This window comes from Drosophila persimilis, unplaced genomic scaffold, assembly GCF_003286085.1.
Source record: "Drosophila persimilis strain 14011-0111.01,24,50 unplaced genomic scaffold, DperRS2 tig00000798-arrow-arrow-pilon, whole genome shotgun sequence".
In the NCBI taxonomy this organism is placed as follows: domain Eukaryota; kingdom Metazoa; phylum Arthropoda; class Insecta; order Diptera; family Drosophilidae; genus Drosophila; species Drosophila persimilis.
Genome location: NW_020825355.1, coordinates 532452 through 547622, shown reverse-complemented (window position 1 = coordinate 547622; position 15171 = coordinate 532452). Strand labels below are relative to the sequence as shown.

Here is a 15171-nt window from a genome sequence, read left to right as displayed (position 1 = left end):
CATAGGTGTCGAGATGGCCGTCCACGTGCTGGACTATGATCACTTTGCCATCAGCGCCATTGTTGTGGGCAGCCTGCAGCTGTTCTTCTTCCTCATCAACTCCATACTGCACATGGACAAGCTGACGGACTTTGCGGGCGGCGTCAACTTCATTATCATCTCGCTGTTGACCTTCTTTCTGGGCCAAATTGATCGGCCTTCAAAGGTAAGTGCGAAAGCGTACTCTTTTCTGTTCTGTTCTGTTCTGTTATGCTCTGTTCCGTATAAAATTTACGCGCTGCATTTTAAACGTGACCATAAACATGTCACCTCCAGATCTCACTCGCTGGAGGGGTGTGCCGCCCAGAGTGGTTTGGCTTTGGCTTTGGTGGCTCTTGCCGGTCGTTTCAGGCGCTGTTGGCTGACATTGAAAACTGAATTTCGCATACGCACGCAGACACCAGAACATGCAGGAGCACACACACACACACACACACACACACACACACACACACATACAGACACACACAGATACTAGCATCCCCACATACACATCTATTGCCTCAGAAACAAAAGGTTACGCCCAGCAAGGCCCACGCTTCTGCTGTTGTTTCGTTGCTCGTTGCTGTTGCTGTTGCTGTTGCTGTCGTTGTTGCAGCTGTGGCATGACCTTGGCATCGTGAGGGTCCTCCATCTGTCTGTCTGTCTGTCTGTCTGTCTGTGGGCCTAAGCGTCTAACTACCTACAGCTTTGTTTTTGGGAGGGAAGATGGGAGTGATGAGACGTGATGGGCGACAGCTTGAACAGCTATTGCTGTATATTGCACAAATTTCATTAAATCACAAGCACCACATAAAAAAGGGAAAAATGTAATACAAATTCCAAAGAATGTACCATAAAATGCTTATGGACGTAAGTCTTGAGCCAAAGCATTCAGTAGTTCTTGAATTAATTTATACCAAGCCAGGCCAAGCATAACAAGAGATTGAGTGGTTGCATTGAGATATTTCCTTTGAAGGCTGAAAACCACATGCCCAAACCACAGGCCAGGCTTATTTGGGAGCGAACTCCTAAGCTAATTGGTTCGGATTGATGTAGATGTTCGAGATAGTGCCACGCAGCTTTTCGAGCCCCCACTTGAGAGGCACAACTTCCGTCCACTTGGAGCAGGCACCCACGTACAGCTGCATGGCCTTCTGCCTCAACTGTTCCTCCTTAGCGCGCTGGAGGCAAAGGAGATTGCGCTCTCCGTGGGGGCTCACGTTCTGCACGCACTCGGACCAAGGCTTTAGTGCATCAAGAAAGAGCAGACTAAAAGCCACTATATCACTACTATCGAGATACATTAAGTAAAAGCAGAGCTGGATAGGTTCTGGCCCTCCCTTTGACTGCCGCCTGAACGGGCAATTGGTCAGTCAAGCGGATAAGGAGATAAATATTCCGATATACATATGTATGTATGCATAAAAATATATTTTTTAAATTACCTTAAAAGCAGAACCAATATCCTTTCCTCGTTGTTGTGGTAAACTACTCAGGCACACCCTTTTTAAGGAAAACTTTCCCAGTTAACTACGCAATTTGCTTAAATTCCAATTAAAACTTTAACAATAGCATCAGGTATCGGTTCCCACTTTTGGTCACCCACAAAAGTATCGTTTTACCGAATAAACTTGAGAGTCCCGTCAATTTCAATTTGCTACGTAACCACAACCGCAGTGTAGAGCTTTCGGCCAGCAAAGGGAACACAATACGGCATTGAAACATGAGTCCAGCTACAACCCCATCCCGCCGACATTTTGTGCATCCCGTTTCAGGCGCCGTAATGGATTCGACCACGGTCAAACAGAAATGTTCCTTTCCGGACATGAATTATACATTTGTTTGAAATTAATTTTGGTGTTCTCTGTTTCGAATATTGATCGAAAATTAATCATGGCTCTGTCCTGGCTCCATCCAACCGTGTAGACAGAGCTGCCTGGCTGCCTTGCTGCCTTGCTGCCTTGCTGCCTGAGCGCTCGCTTGTCGCCAGGCGGAAGCGGAAGTGGATGTGCTGCCATTGCTGGTGGCTGTTGTTGCTTGTTTTGTCGCTGTTCCTCAAGCAACAGCCGTTATCTGTGCACCCGTGTGTGTGAGGGCCATCAAAATGTTTTATTGCAGTTGTATGCAGCCCAGAGCGCTGCCACTGCCACTGCCACTGCCTTTGCCTCTGGCCCTGGCCCTGCCCCGGCCTGCCTGTCGATGGTTTATCGCTGGGGGGGTCGTTTAATAAATCGAGCGATAAAATGACTGAAAGCCTTGGCTGAAAGGCAGCTCAATCAAACTGAAAATAGACAATCGAGTGAGCGAACTGTCTTCGCAAATGACAAACCCATTAAACTATCAACTTGTGGCAGCCACAATAAACTGCACTGAACGAGAGAGAACGAGGGAGACAGAGATAGATATCCTTGCCCCTGGCCATGGCTATCCCAACGTATACGTGACCTCAGTGAGGGTGGAAGGCGCTTGTGTGTGTGTGTGTGCCTTGGCGGCGGTTATGGCCAAGTGGGCGGGGCTGCCGGCTGCACTTTCACTGTCATTGGCAAAACAATTTAACAATTTTTTTCCTTGTATGCATTTTTCATGAGCCGTTTGACGGCCCTAACCGTCCCGTGCGAGTGTACATTCCTCCTGCTACCGTATTTCTCTGCTCTGCTCTGCTTTGCTCATTCCCACTGTGTGTGTGTGTGGCTGTTGCCATCAATGCCGTTTATAAATATGCAAAGTGCTGCTCGCTGGCAAGCTCGACTCGACTCGACTCATTCATTATTGAACCACACACCATAGCCATAGCCATAGCCATAGCCATAGCCTTGCCCGAAAACCAGCTCCAATCCATCCTAGAGAGCACTTTTGGCCGCCTCCACTGGCGCGTGCTTTTCTCTCTCCCTCTTTATTTATGCAAAATTCGCATGTGGTGTTTTTTTTAAAATAACACATCCGCCCATCCGCCGAACAACTCCTGCAAACAACACTCGTCTCACACACGAAAAAACCAAATAAAATTCGTGCAAATTACTCGTTGGGCAATGAATACCGCATGAGCAGAGGGTATGGATTGCCTGATACCCTGTAGATGGACGTAGAAATAGAGAATAGAATTCAAGACTAGAGACTGCCATCAGCTACATGCCTAACCACAGAAATCTTTACAATATCGGATGGGGGTTCACTTTTGAAAGACATTAAATATATTATATTAAAGGTAAAGGAAATTCGTATATCCCATTTTTATAAGAGTGCTGAAAATAGTTACGAGAGTGCCCAAACTAGCCTTGAACTCGACTTTTTGCCAGGCTATGCCAGGGGATATGTCTTGATTCCAGCCCAGATATCTCAATCTCAATTCTGTTGCTGGATTACCTTTACCATTTAGCCTTGAACTCTAAATTTACCTAGGCTCCATCATCATCAGCTCGCAAGCCCCCGGCCAGCCGCTCTGATTCTCACACAGATATACAGATATACAGATATACAGCCACAAATTTACGGCATTGCGGGTCTGCCCCAATCTGCCTGCCCATCGATTCACACGCAGGGGTTTAATTTTAAGTGCCTCCCCCTGGGTAGCCAGCCGCTCTGATCCACCATGCCGCTACACATTTCCCTTTCCGCAGGCCTACGACAGCCGCCAGCTGATGGTCACGCTCTTTGTGTGCCTGTGGGGCGCCCGGCTATCCGGATATTTGCTGTATCGCATCATCAAGTTGGGCCGCGACAAGCAGTTCGAGGATACCCGACGCAACGTCATACGCTATGCGGTCTTCTGGACCTTTCAGGTGAGTCTGAGTCCCAATGCACCATCCCCAAGGTAAGGCTGTTCTTGCGGGTGCCATGTGGCGGTCAGGGTTTCGGGGACGAAGCGGGGCGAGTTGCGTCAGCCACTTTTCAATTTTGCTTTCAATGACAGAACCTTCAACTTGGAATCCCCCGTCCGTTCGCTGCCCCGAAAATCAATCAAACTGTCACTAATTGACGTGTGCGCAGAGGTTTTTGAATATTTCATATTTCAGCAGTTGTCGACGGGCCAGTGCCAGTGCCAGTGCCAGTCCCAGTCCCCTTCCCCGCCATTCCAGTTGCGTGAAGGAGGATGGAGTGGAGAGTGACCTGACTGCTATGGCAAACCCCGCACCACACGCCACCCCACCCCACCCCACCCAGTCCTAGTCCCAGTTCCAGCAACAATTAAAACAGTTTGTAGCGTGGGGCATGGAAAATGACATGACACATGTGGGCGATGCCTGTTAAACGTTGAGGGTGTCGGGGAGCGGGGAGCGGGGAGCGGGTCGAAGGATCTCAGTGCCTGTGTGCGGGTGACGACTGTCGACTGTCCTTCATTGTGTCTGTCTGTCTGTCTGTCTGCCTGTCTGCCTGTCCGTCTGTCCTGTGGCGCTGGCGGTGGCGTGCTGCATGTGGCATGTCCCGCAATCGTTTTGTCTGAATTTATTTTCCATTCCAGCAGAAATCACTTGTTGATGAAAAGTCACTTAGGAGTAGAGCAAGCGCCTACGAGTATATGGGATGTTGTGTAGCGAGAAAAGTGGTTCTTGATTGACAGATAATCGAAAGATATATACAAGATTGAGGGATCATAGAGGGATCATTATTGCCAATTGAATATTTTATATTCCATGTATTGTTCCCTAGGCCGTTTGGGTGTACATCGTCTCACTGCCAGTGATCATCATCAATTCGCCGCGCCATTCGCAGCCGCATGCACCCAAGACCATGACCACCCTGGACTCCACCGGCACGGGCATGTTCATTGTGGGGCTGCTGGCCGAGACCTATGCGGATCTGCAAAAGTTCTCGTTCCGCCAGGACCCGGCCAATCAGGGAAAGTTCTGCAACGATGGTAAGTGGCCAGAAATCCATCCCATTGCTATTCGAATATTCATTTATTATTAATTCAGGGTTGTGGAGTGTTTCCCGTCATCCGAACTATTTTGGGGAGGTCATCATTTGGTGGGGCATCTTTGCCATCTCCCTGAACGTGATCAGCGGCCATGAGTGGGTGGCCATTGCCTCGCCCATCTTTACCACGCTGATCATACTCTTCCTGTCCGGCATTCCGCTGCGCGAACGTAGCGCCGACGAGAAGTACAAAGAGTGAGTAGAGAGGGGGTTGAGAAATTAATTAATCCTCTAATGGGTCCACCCGACTGCTTGCCCTGCCCTGCAGCCAGCTGGAGTACCGCAAGTACAAGGCCTCCACCTCGCCACTGATCCCCGTGCCACCGGCTGTCTACGTGGAGGTGCCCAGTGCCCTGAAGTTCATCCTCTGCTGCGAGTTCCCCATCTACGACTCGATGAGCATCCAGAAGGACCTCAGCCCCTACTCGCTGTCCATCGCCCGCTCCCACTCGCACATTTAGCAGTCAGTGGCCCACTCCAGCAGCACGCAGGCTGGGGTGGGCCAGGTGCACACCCACTCGGTGGCCCACTCGCTCCACAGGGGCCACTGCTACGGCGCCAATGGGGGGGACGCCGAGAGCCACCACAACTGCGGTGGCAGCTGCCGCAATGTGCACGTCAAGTCCAATCCGTACCAGTGCGAGGCGGGCTACGGCCACTATCCGGTGAAGCACACCGACGACGAGGACACGGACGATGGCATCATCTATATGGCCGGGCCCGGATCGGCACCGGGCTGCTCCAAGGCAAAGACGCACTGCATCCACGCGCAGGAGCATCAAAGCCAGAACCAGAACCAGAACCAGAACCACACGAAGGCAACGAAATGCAGCTATCTGGCAGAGGAGGAGCTGGCCTCCGACTACGATGAGGATGTGCCGGCGATCGACCTGAGCAAGGCCACAAGCGTGGAGAGCTTCGGCACCCGGGTGCAAACAGAACGCTCTGTGAATGCCGATGGCCAGCCCGTGACCGTGACCACGATTTTGTGATTGCAACTATAGGATTATCATTTGCCCAAGAGAGATCCCATTTTTATTACGAGAATATATTGTAAATAGACGGAGCTTTGCATTGTGACGATTGTAGACTCCGTGAAAGTGATTTTGAAAAAAGCATTGCGCCACGAAACGGGTGCCAAAGTACCGGTAAAGGAACAAGGATACCTTCAACCACGCAGCTGTCTAGCACTCTCTAGTCTCTATGCGCTGTAGTTGCTCAAATAACTAATGTGCCTCTTATTATACGAGTATATGCTCTCCGCGTACCCCTAGAATGTTGCACTCTTTCAAAGTTTATGCTACTACTACTACTACTACTACTACCACTACTACTAGTCTTTGTTGAACTCTTGATAGTCAGGGCCCTGTGGCCCATAGATGATCTCCTGATGGTCTGCTCAAGAGTATACATACATATATCTTAGCTGCATATTTTCTTATCGAACCGCAACTCTCGCCCCACCAAAATAAACGAAACTCGAAACCAACCAAAACCAAACTGAAACATATCCCAAGTATATGGCAAAGATGTGAGGCAGAAACAACACGCTAGAATGGGTTCTAAAGCCATTGTTATTTTATATACAAGAATACGAGTATCTACTAGCTAAAGATGTATAAGATGAAGATTTAAAGATATATATATTGTATATTGTATATTGTATGTGGATGTTATCACTATGTGTCTGTGTCTCGCCGGTGTCTCAAATTTCAAGCAGTATTACAAAACAAAACGAAAGAAATTGTACCTAATCGATTATGCTGAGTATGGTTAAAAAATAAACAAAATGCAAGGAACAATGCGTACACCTGCGGATTGGATGGTTTTGATGGGTGTACAATAATCAGTCTGCAACGGTGCGATCTCATCTGCTCTTTCTGAGACCACTTTCTTTTGTAAAAACACTGCATAGATGGTGATTTTTTCGATGATTCAACGCAGGACAGCTGTAGTTCTTAAACATTTCCAACATACATATGGTTACAAATTGGGATCTAGTCTCCTTTTTAATGGCGTCATCAGAAAAGGCTTTGGAAAACCCCTCTTCCCCTTGTGTCATGAACTATTCGTTGCTCTACAAAAAATTATTCAGTTCCCGTTAACAAATAGTCGAGTCAACAGCTAAAATCGAAATCAAAATTTTTTGTTCTAGTTAAGCAAATTTTCAGTTTTAGTAATTTAATATTTGTTTTTTTTTTCCAAAAATTGTTGTGTGTTTGATGATTGGCATGTGTGCTCGCAGGCTCGGTGCAATGTTCGGAGTGTCGCGGAGTCTGCTTGTCAGGATCATCAGACAGCCGGTTGTCCGATGGCAGCATGCCAACACCGTGCTGAGGCGTTCGTACGCCTCGCAGGCCATCAACCAGATGCTGCAGCTGCAACAGATGGACATCTGTGCGGATCAGCCCTCGCGCGGCTTAGTGATCGGTGTCTTCGCGGATGAGGAGGACAAGAACGATGCCGGCATCCTGACCCCGGCCGGTTGGCGGTACAACGTGACCAAGACCAACGGCCGCCTCATCCAGGTCCTGCGTATGTCCGGACCCATGCCCAAGCGGGGCGAGGCCCGTCTGCTCTTCGCGATCGAGCCAGAGCGCATCCCCTACTACTCTGTGGTGGCTGTGGTCGGCCTCGGCAAGGAGTGCCTCGGGTACAATCCCTACGAGGTGCTCGACGAGCAGAAGGAGGCGATCCGTCGCTCTGTGGCCGCCGCCTGCCGCATCCTGGCCGAGCTGGACACCGACAGAATCGAAGTTGAAAACTGCGGCCACGCCGAGTCCGCCGCCGAGGGGGCCGCGTTGGGCATCTGGGCCTATCAAGAGCTGCGAGACCCCAAGCAACGCGTCTCCGTACCGTCCATTGATTTGTTTGCCACCCCAGATGATATTTGCGACATCGAAGGATGGCGCATTGGTCTGCAGAAGGCAGCCGCCCAGAACCTGACGCGGCAGCTGCAGGAGATGCCCTCCAACCTGCTCACACCCACAGCCTTTGCGCAGAATGTCGTCGAGGTGCTGTGCAAGTCCGGTGTCAATGTGGAGGTCAAGGTCGAGGGCTGGGCCGAGAGCCAGTCGATGCACGCCTTCCTGGCTGTGGGCAAGGCCTCGTGCGAGCCACCCATCTTCTTGGAGCTGAGTTACTACGGCACCTGTGCCGAGGAGCGTCCCATTGTACTGGTGGGCCAAGGCGTGACTTACGATGCCGGTGGCTTATGCCTGAAGAGACGCAAAGAACTGTACAACATGCGTGGCGACATGACCGGAGCAGCAGTCGTCGTAGCCACCTGTCGAGCCGTGGCCAGTCTCCGTTTACCCGTAAGTGGAAAGGTTTTTTGTCTCCCGATTGACGATTATTTTTGATTGTCCTTGTTTAGGTCAACATCCGTGGTCTGATACCTCTGTGTGAAAACGTTGTTGGCTGCAATTCGTTTCGTCCCGGGGACATGGTCAAGTCAATGAACGGCAAGACCATCGAGATCCAATGCACCGATCACGAGGATGTACTGGTCCTGGCAGATGCCCTGCTTTATGCGCAAAACTTCTGTCCCAAGTGCATCATTGACGTCGGCACCTGCTCGGGCTACATGCGTCAGTCCCTGGACGAAGCAGCCGCCGGAGTGTTCACAAACTCGGAGATCCTGTGGCAGCAGATCAAGCACGCCAGCATGCACACCGGAGACCGCGTGTGGCGCTTCCCGTTGTGGAACTACTACAGCAAGGCAGTGCGTGCCGGATCCCGCAGCGATGTCCAGAACTACGGCATTGGCCGAGGTGGACGTCCCTGCAAGGCCGCTGCCTTCCTGCGTGAGTTCGTTCCCTGCGGCCAGTGGATGCACATTGTGAGTATAGGAGTATCTCCCACTCGGTGGTGGATTGTCTAATGGCAATTCTCGTTTCAGGATGCCACGAACGTGATGGTCACCAACGGCATCGACTTTGAGTATCTTCGCCGTGGCATGGCTGGCCGTCCGACCCGCACCCTGGTCGAGTTTATTGCCCAGACCATCTGCAAGGACACCGCCCCGAAGTTGGGCAAGTAGTAAACTCTTCCAGACGTAATGAAGATATGCCAGTCCCAATAGTCAGTCCCACAAAGCACTCCGCATGCCGTCATCATAAATATTTCGGCGACAATGTTAATGAACATGTTTACAAATTGTTGGTATTTTCAAGGAATTGGTTTTTGGAATTAATGATGCAGTATCGAAACTTTAAAGTAATCATTTAGTCACGGCACTTTTTAACGGCAATGCCTTATTGTAAAATTCAAGTTTATTTTTCGCTGAAAATTTTAAAAGTTAGGCGTATGCCAAATAAATTGTACTCTTTAACGTTTTGATTTTAAAAACCTTTCTTTTTTATCACCCACTTATACAAAAAAGATTATTTAACGAGCGGGAACGAAGTTAACTCTGAATTATGCTCGCACTTGTCATGAGATAGGAGAGTGGAGTGTTTCTCCCTCTCTCTCTTTCTTACACACAAGCCCGCCGTTCTATCTCGCTTCCCTCCGCCAGAGCGAACACACTGCACGAGAAAGAGTGTGTGAGATGGATAGAGAGATCGAGAGAGAATGAGTAAGCGCGTGGAAGGCGATTTGGTCATTATGGCTATAATAACGATCCGATCTCATCCACATTTGACAGTCTAGTAAATATGGCGTTCTCTACGATTCTGCGTTAATTGTGAATGCCACAGATTTTTGGTCTTTGCGGGGGCGGACGGGTCCAGGTGTCTGGATATACAATTTGGTTGCTCTAGCTTTCATGGTCTCTGATATGTAGGTGCTCATCAAGGACGCTCATAGATCCAAAGCCACACATATTCGAGTACCATGGCCCTTCAGGAGTTCATGATTTGTTAGCCCCATTTGTCAAAGATATACATACATATGTACATTATATGTTTACTCCTCCGAGGACAGCCAAACCAAAACAGTAGTGAGTGAAGGGCCGATGTCCGCTCGTTTTTAGATACTGATCCTTTCGAATTTCCTGAATGTACCGACCAAAAACCCCCTAAAGTGAGTGTCACTTTCTTATGGCCTCAATTTTGCATTCTCTATTGCTAGAAATTGAAAACGAAATACGTATACGGAATATTCTGGTATATTGGTATATTTGGTACTTTGTGTAGGGCTTAACGAAAAATGATGCTTGGCGTTGTACGTCGGCTGGTCTCCCAGGCCTTCCGGCAGCGCCTGCGACCAGGTCCCCAGGCTATCCAGCGCCGCTCCGCCTCGCAGGCGGTAAACCAGATGTTGCAGCTCCAGCAGATGGATATGTGTGCGGGTCCTCCATCGCGCGGGCTTGTGGTCGGCGTGTTCGCCGACGAAACGGACCGCAATGATGCTGGCGTCCTCACCGCGGCCGGTTGGCGGTACAATGTCCAGAAGACTGCCGGCCGATTGTTAGAGGTCCTCCGCATGTCCGGACCCATGCCCAAGCGGGGCGAGGCTCGCCTTTTCTTTGCGATCGAGCCAGAGCGCATCCCCTATTACTCTGTGGTGGCTGTGGTCGGCCTCGGCAAGGAGTGTCTCGGCTACAATCCCTACGAGGTGCTCGACGAACAGAAGGAGGCGATCCGTCGCTCCGTGGCCGCCGCCTGCCGTATCCTGGCCGAGCTGGACACCGACAGAATCGAAGTTGAAAACTGCGGCCACGCCGAGTCCACCGCCGAGGGGGCCGCATTGGGCATCTGGCTCTACCAGGAGCTGCGCAACCCACAGAACAGGATTCCAGTGCGTCGCTGGACTTATACGCAAGAAAAGACGAGTTCTGCGACCTCGAAGGATGGCGCATTGGTCTGCAGTAGGCAGCCGCCCAGAACCTGACGAGACAGCTGCAGGAGATGCCCTCCAACCTCCTCCAACCTTTATGTCAATAGGTGGATAGTTTTGCACCAGCTTCACATTCGAGGCAGTCGTTCTCCAAAATTGCTTCCCTTAAAATTTTATAAATCAGTAAATACATCAGAATATGTAAATGAATCAGTTGAAAGTCAGCGCATGCTTACAATATAATGGAACAGCAAATTTTGATGAGAAAATTAAAGCGCTGCTCGTCCGAGAATACCGAATCCCAAATTCGCAGCACATCGGGCAGTGGAAACTCCTGCGAGAGCAGGAGGGTGAGCCACCTGAAGCTGTAGTACTGTGTAATAAATGTGTTCCAGGCGCTTTCAGGCCAACGCCCCTTGAATCAACAGCGACGTCCCCGTCCCCGTCGCCTTCTCCAGCTCCATTGCAGCTGTGTCCCGGGGGGAGTACCAATTCCTCGATGAACTGCTTGTACAGGGCTCGCTTCTGGGCCAGCATGGTCGTCCAACTGCTGCGCCTTGGTCCCAAGTAGCCCAACAGCAGTTTCCAGCTGAGTGCACGGAAGCTTTGTACATTGGGCACACCTGTAGATTGGATTGGATTCATGTCCATGAATTGCTACGCCTATCAGAAGTGTGCTATCCCACCATTAAACGTCAGTCTGCGCAGCTCCTTTAGGTCAACCACATCCTGGGCCAGCGCATCATCGAACTCTTTTACACTGAAAGTTACAGAGCCCGACCCGAACACTGGTGGAGTTTATTGCTCAGACGATTTGCAAGGATACGGCCCCACGTTTGGCCAAGTAATCAATCTCTAACGGGAATCCAATGTTATATATATTTTTTACTGTGTTTTTTGACGAGCTTTTTTGACACTTGAGCTATGATCACTCTATGTTACATATGTTTTCGCATTTTTAATCTCCACACAAACACATGCGGCACATTCGTTTATTATGAAATTTTAACGTATAAAACAGAGAAACAGCGCTAGTGTTCGATCTTTTGTTGGGTCCTGGGCTTCGAACTATTGAAAATGATAGCCAGACACTGTGGATTATTGCTTTGTCAGACTCTACCCGGAATCGGGTATTATATGTAATATCTGTGGTATCACTAAAAGTGAGTGCTACGTCAGGGAGACTGCATGAGTAATCACAACGTTTATGTCAATGGGTGGATAGTTTTGCAGCAGCTTCACATTCGAGGCAAAGTCGTTCTCCAAAATTGCTTCCCTTTGGATTCTATAAATCAGTAAATACATCAGTAAATGCAAATGAATCAGCGAAGTTGAAAGTCAGCGCATGCTTACAATATCATGGAACAGCAGATTTTGATGAGAAAATTAAAGCGCTGCTCGTCCGAGAATACCGAATCCCAAATTCGCAGCACATCGGGCAGTGGAAACTCCTGCGAGAGCAGGAGGGTGAGCCACCTGAAGCTGTAGTACTGCGGATGCAGCTCTTGGCTCTTCAGATGCTCGTAGATGTCTATATCTTTAGTCTTCAGCATGTTAGATAGCAGGCCCATCATGAACTTTATGCCACCCTCCGCATCGTCCAGAGTCTTGATGAAGAAGTCGCGTATCTCGCTCATTAGAGCCGTGAAGCAGAAGAAACAGTCTGCCTCCGCGTGGGCGCGGTACGAGAGATCCGGATCCGAGGCCATCACATAGTAGATGGGTCCGACAATCTCATTCATGCCCTGTACGTAACCCTGGCCAGGATTCAGCTTGGCGTAGATGAATAGGATGCGCTGCACAACCTCCCAGTGGGCCTCCTGGCCGTCCTCCATGGCGGCATAGGTCTCCACCGAACGCTTTGTGATTAAATTGATCTGATTGGGAGCAAAGAGGCTCATTAAATCGAGTGTCGCTTCAGTGGGGGTCACTTACTTGCTGCTAAACGTCCACAATGGTATGCATAATGGAACAAACTTTGAGCTTATTTTCTAGCACAATTTCCGACCGAAACTCACCTTGGTCATGCCCAAGCCCTTGCGCTCGACGTTCGCCGAGCTGAGCACCGTGGGCACTACCCGTTCGTGAAGCCGCCGCCCGTGCTCGCCTTTACTGTGCACCACAATGTCACAGGGATACTCTGTGGGCTGTTGAAAGAATGAGATGTCGGGACACAGGCGCCTCACATCTTTGTCGATCTGCAGCAGAAATTCGTTGTCATTGAAGAATGTGTTCCAGGCGCTTTCAGGCCCCTCGCTAAGCGGATGATCTTGTAGGCCAACGCCCCTTGAATCAACAGCGACGTCCCCGTCCCCGTCGCCTTCTCCAGCTCCATTGCAGCTGTGTCCCGGGGGGAGCACCAATTCCTCAATGAACTGCTTGTACAGGGCTCGCTTCTGGGCCAGCGTGGTCGTCCAACTGCTGCGCCTTGGTCCCAAGTAGCCCAACAGCAGTTTCCAGCTGAGTGCACGGAAGCTTTGTACATCGGGCACACCTGTGGATTGGATTGGATTGGATTCATGTCCATGAATTGCTACGCCTATCAGAAGTGTGATATCCCACCATTAAACGTCAGTCTGCGCAGCTCCTTTAGGTCAACCACATCCTGGGCCAGCGCATCATCGAACTCTTTTACACTGAAAGATACAGGGGGGGATAACAATCTTTTGTTCTTAATTCCCGAAAACAAATCACATTTTTGTGTCGTCCATACCGCGCCTTGAAAATAGACATGCTTTGGCTGTATGCGGGCGTGGATCTCGGTCTGCTCCATGCAGGGACAGTCGCGTTGCAATGATGTGGACTGGACGTATATTATTGCTTTGTTGTCATCCAGCCAGCTGCATTATTGCTTTTTCCAATACAGTTCGAAGCAGAAACAATTTTGATATTCCGTCGAATATTTTTAGATATCTAGATCTCTCAGCCCTGCCCACATAGTTTTATCCGATTAATGAATCAATTTTCTACTTAACTGTCTTGTTTTAAATACTTGACTTTGATTGTTTTTGCCTCAATTTTGGTTCCTCAACAACAATATATGTAGCTGAAAACCCGCACTTAGCCCTCTTAAGCCCCCTCTATTTAAATAGTTCAAATACTGGAGGTAAATGACGGAAAATATTAACGATTGTAAATTCTTCTTGTAGACTCATGCCATCTTTCCTCTGAACTTAAAAAAAAACACTATATCTTTCACCTGAACTGCGCTAACATTAATAAATTTTCATTATTTTCGGGGGAAAATTTAAATATCCCCTTGGCTTATAATAGGTTAATCGGAGCATCCAAGGATTGGAAACTATATTGCTCAATTTTGATATTCCGTTGAATAATGTTGAGTAACTAAGACTTATAGCTCTGCCCATATAATTTTAGACCATTGATGAATACATTTTCTACAAGATTGGCTATTTTTAAGTACTCCCATGTATCGTATTTTGACTGCAGCAAGGTTTAAACAAAAAAGGTAAACAAAAAAAGCAAAAAAGTGACAACGTAAGTGATTATAGAATGCGCCGTAAGTGTTTCTGTACAGGTATACCCTATTTCGTTAATATAATATGAAGAAACTGTTTCAAGCTGTTTTGAAACGTGATTAACAATGAAATTATCTCAAATTGTTATGTTTTAGACATTTGGTTAGGGTCTTGTAAATATACATATCTCGATCCCGATACCCATTCTTGGTTTCTGTAAATAGACCACTACCTTCAAAATATCGTTGTGATAGCTTTAAAACAAAGAGTGACAAGTTTCTGCATTAATTAGTGCATTAGATGACAAACATTTTCTCAATTCTATAATATCATTTTCTAGGGTATGCAATGTTGCTTGCATGTTGCCGCAACATGGAACGTGATTTTTGCTCTCGGCCAATGAAAGTGTTGAAAGTGAATGAGCGAAAAGGATATAAATGCAATCTATTGGAATAAATGACACACGAAGTACGATTACTGAGCGAAAATTCAAAAAACCTGCGTATGGAAGTTTCTATACGGTTTGTACCTTTGAAAACCAGGGGTGCGTTTTTTTGGGAGCATTTAACGTTGCCAGATAGAGAGAAATTGCTCATATTTTCTTCGTCCGATAGTTCCGGCAGTGCTGCCACATCGCTCGCAGCACCAATGGCGGTGGCATTTGAAATATATTTTTGAATATTAAATGGCTATACTCCTCACACTCACGTCACAGGGTGTCTGGATAATTGCTTTGTGCAGTGTTTAAGCACTGCATTTGAGGGCAGTGGCATTGAGCACAGTTGTTAGTTCTCATTCATTCATAATTCCATTGCATTTATTCTTTTCACATGCCTTTCGCATGATGAACACTTGGTTTGCGCTCATTTGTTCGTCTATTTCGTGCTTTTTTGTTTGTTTTAGATTTTTGCCTTTTGCTTGGCGCACCGCACATAGTACACACATATACGGAGCCGCGAGCAGACGCATTGACGAC

General features: G+C 48.4%; 3 protein-coding genes across 5 annotated transcripts; 2 read left to right on the top strand and 1 right to left on the bottom strand.

Moving 5' to 3' along the window:
- Positions 1-3: 3 nt before the first annotated feature.
- On the top strand, positions 4-6749 carry LOC6602487. The gene is given in 5 exon segments (XM_026993010.1): positions 4-205; positions 3639-3800; positions 4669-4876; positions 4935-5130; positions 5204-6749. Coding segments are annotated over 5 exon segments (1482 nt in total). The 5' UTR covers positions 4-13; the 3' UTR covers positions 5928-6749.
- A 365-nt stretch (positions 6750-7114) lies between these two features.
- On the top strand, positions 7115-9113 carry LOC6602488 (cytosol aminopeptidase). The gene is made up of 3 exons (XM_002027480.2): positions 7115-8252; positions 8312-8776; positions 8837-9113. Exons 1-3 carry the CDS (start codon positions 7158-7160, stop codon positions 8975-8977), a joined length of 1701 nt encoding a protein of 566 aa, XP_002027516.2. The 5' UTR covers positions 7115-7157; the 3' UTR covers positions 8978-9113.
- A 1668-nt stretch (positions 9114-10781) lies between these two features.
- Positions 10782-13604, bottom strand: LOC6602490 (TBC1 domain family member 13). Of its 3 annotated transcripts, XM_026992985.1 has the most exons (7): positions 13430-13604; positions 13279-13352; positions 12735-13210; positions 12652-12657; positions 12168-12593; positions 10953-11050; positions 10782-10880 (listed from the first exon to the last, which is right to left on the bottom strand). In XM_026992985.1, the coding sequence occupies exons 1-7, from the start codon at positions 13447-13449 to the stop codon at positions 10817-10819; spliced, it is 1164 nt and encodes a 387-aa protein (XP_026848786.1). In that variant the 5' UTR covers positions 13450-13604; the 3' UTR covers positions 10782-10816. The 3 variants fall into 3 exon arrangements, with proteins under 3 accessions (XP_026848786.1, XP_026848785.1, XP_002027518.1); XM_026992984.1 differs by lacking the exons at positions 10782-10880; positions 10953-11050 and adding an exon at positions 11664-12001 and having other exon boundaries at positions 12070-12593; XM_002027482.2 differs by lacking the exons at positions 10782-10880; positions 10953-11050; positions 12652-12657 and adding an exon at positions 11664-12001 and having other exon boundaries at positions 12070-12593.
- Between the last annotated feature and the right edge of the window lie 1567 nt (positions 13605-15171).

Excerpts from the sequence above, each read along its gene's own strand:
- LOC6602488 (XM_002027480.2), top strand. The coding sequence starts at position 7,158 with ATGATTGGCATGTGTGCTCGCAGGCTCGGTGCAATGTTCGGAGTGTCG. Across the intron at positions 8,253-8,311 it reads TGGCCAGTCTCCGTTTACCC|GTCAACATCCGTGGTCTGAT; the intron begins GTAAGTGGAAAG and ends GTCCTTGTTTAG. Across the intron at positions 8,777-8,836 it reads GCGGCCAGTGGATGCACATT|GATGCCACGAACGTGATGGT; the intron begins GTGAGTATAGGA and ends TTCTCGTTTCAG.
- LOC6602490 (XM_026992984.1), bottom strand. The coding sequence starts at position 13,449 with ATGTCTATTTTCAAGGCGCG. Across the intron at positions 13,211-13,278 it reads GCGCAGACTGACGTTTAATG|GTGTGCCCGATGTACAAAGC; the intron begins GTGGGATATCAC and ends TCCAATCCACAG. Across the intron at positions 12,002-12,069 it reads ATCTGCTGTTCCATGATATT|AATCCAAAGGGAAGCAATTT; the intron begins GTAAGCATGCGC and ends ACTGATTTATAG.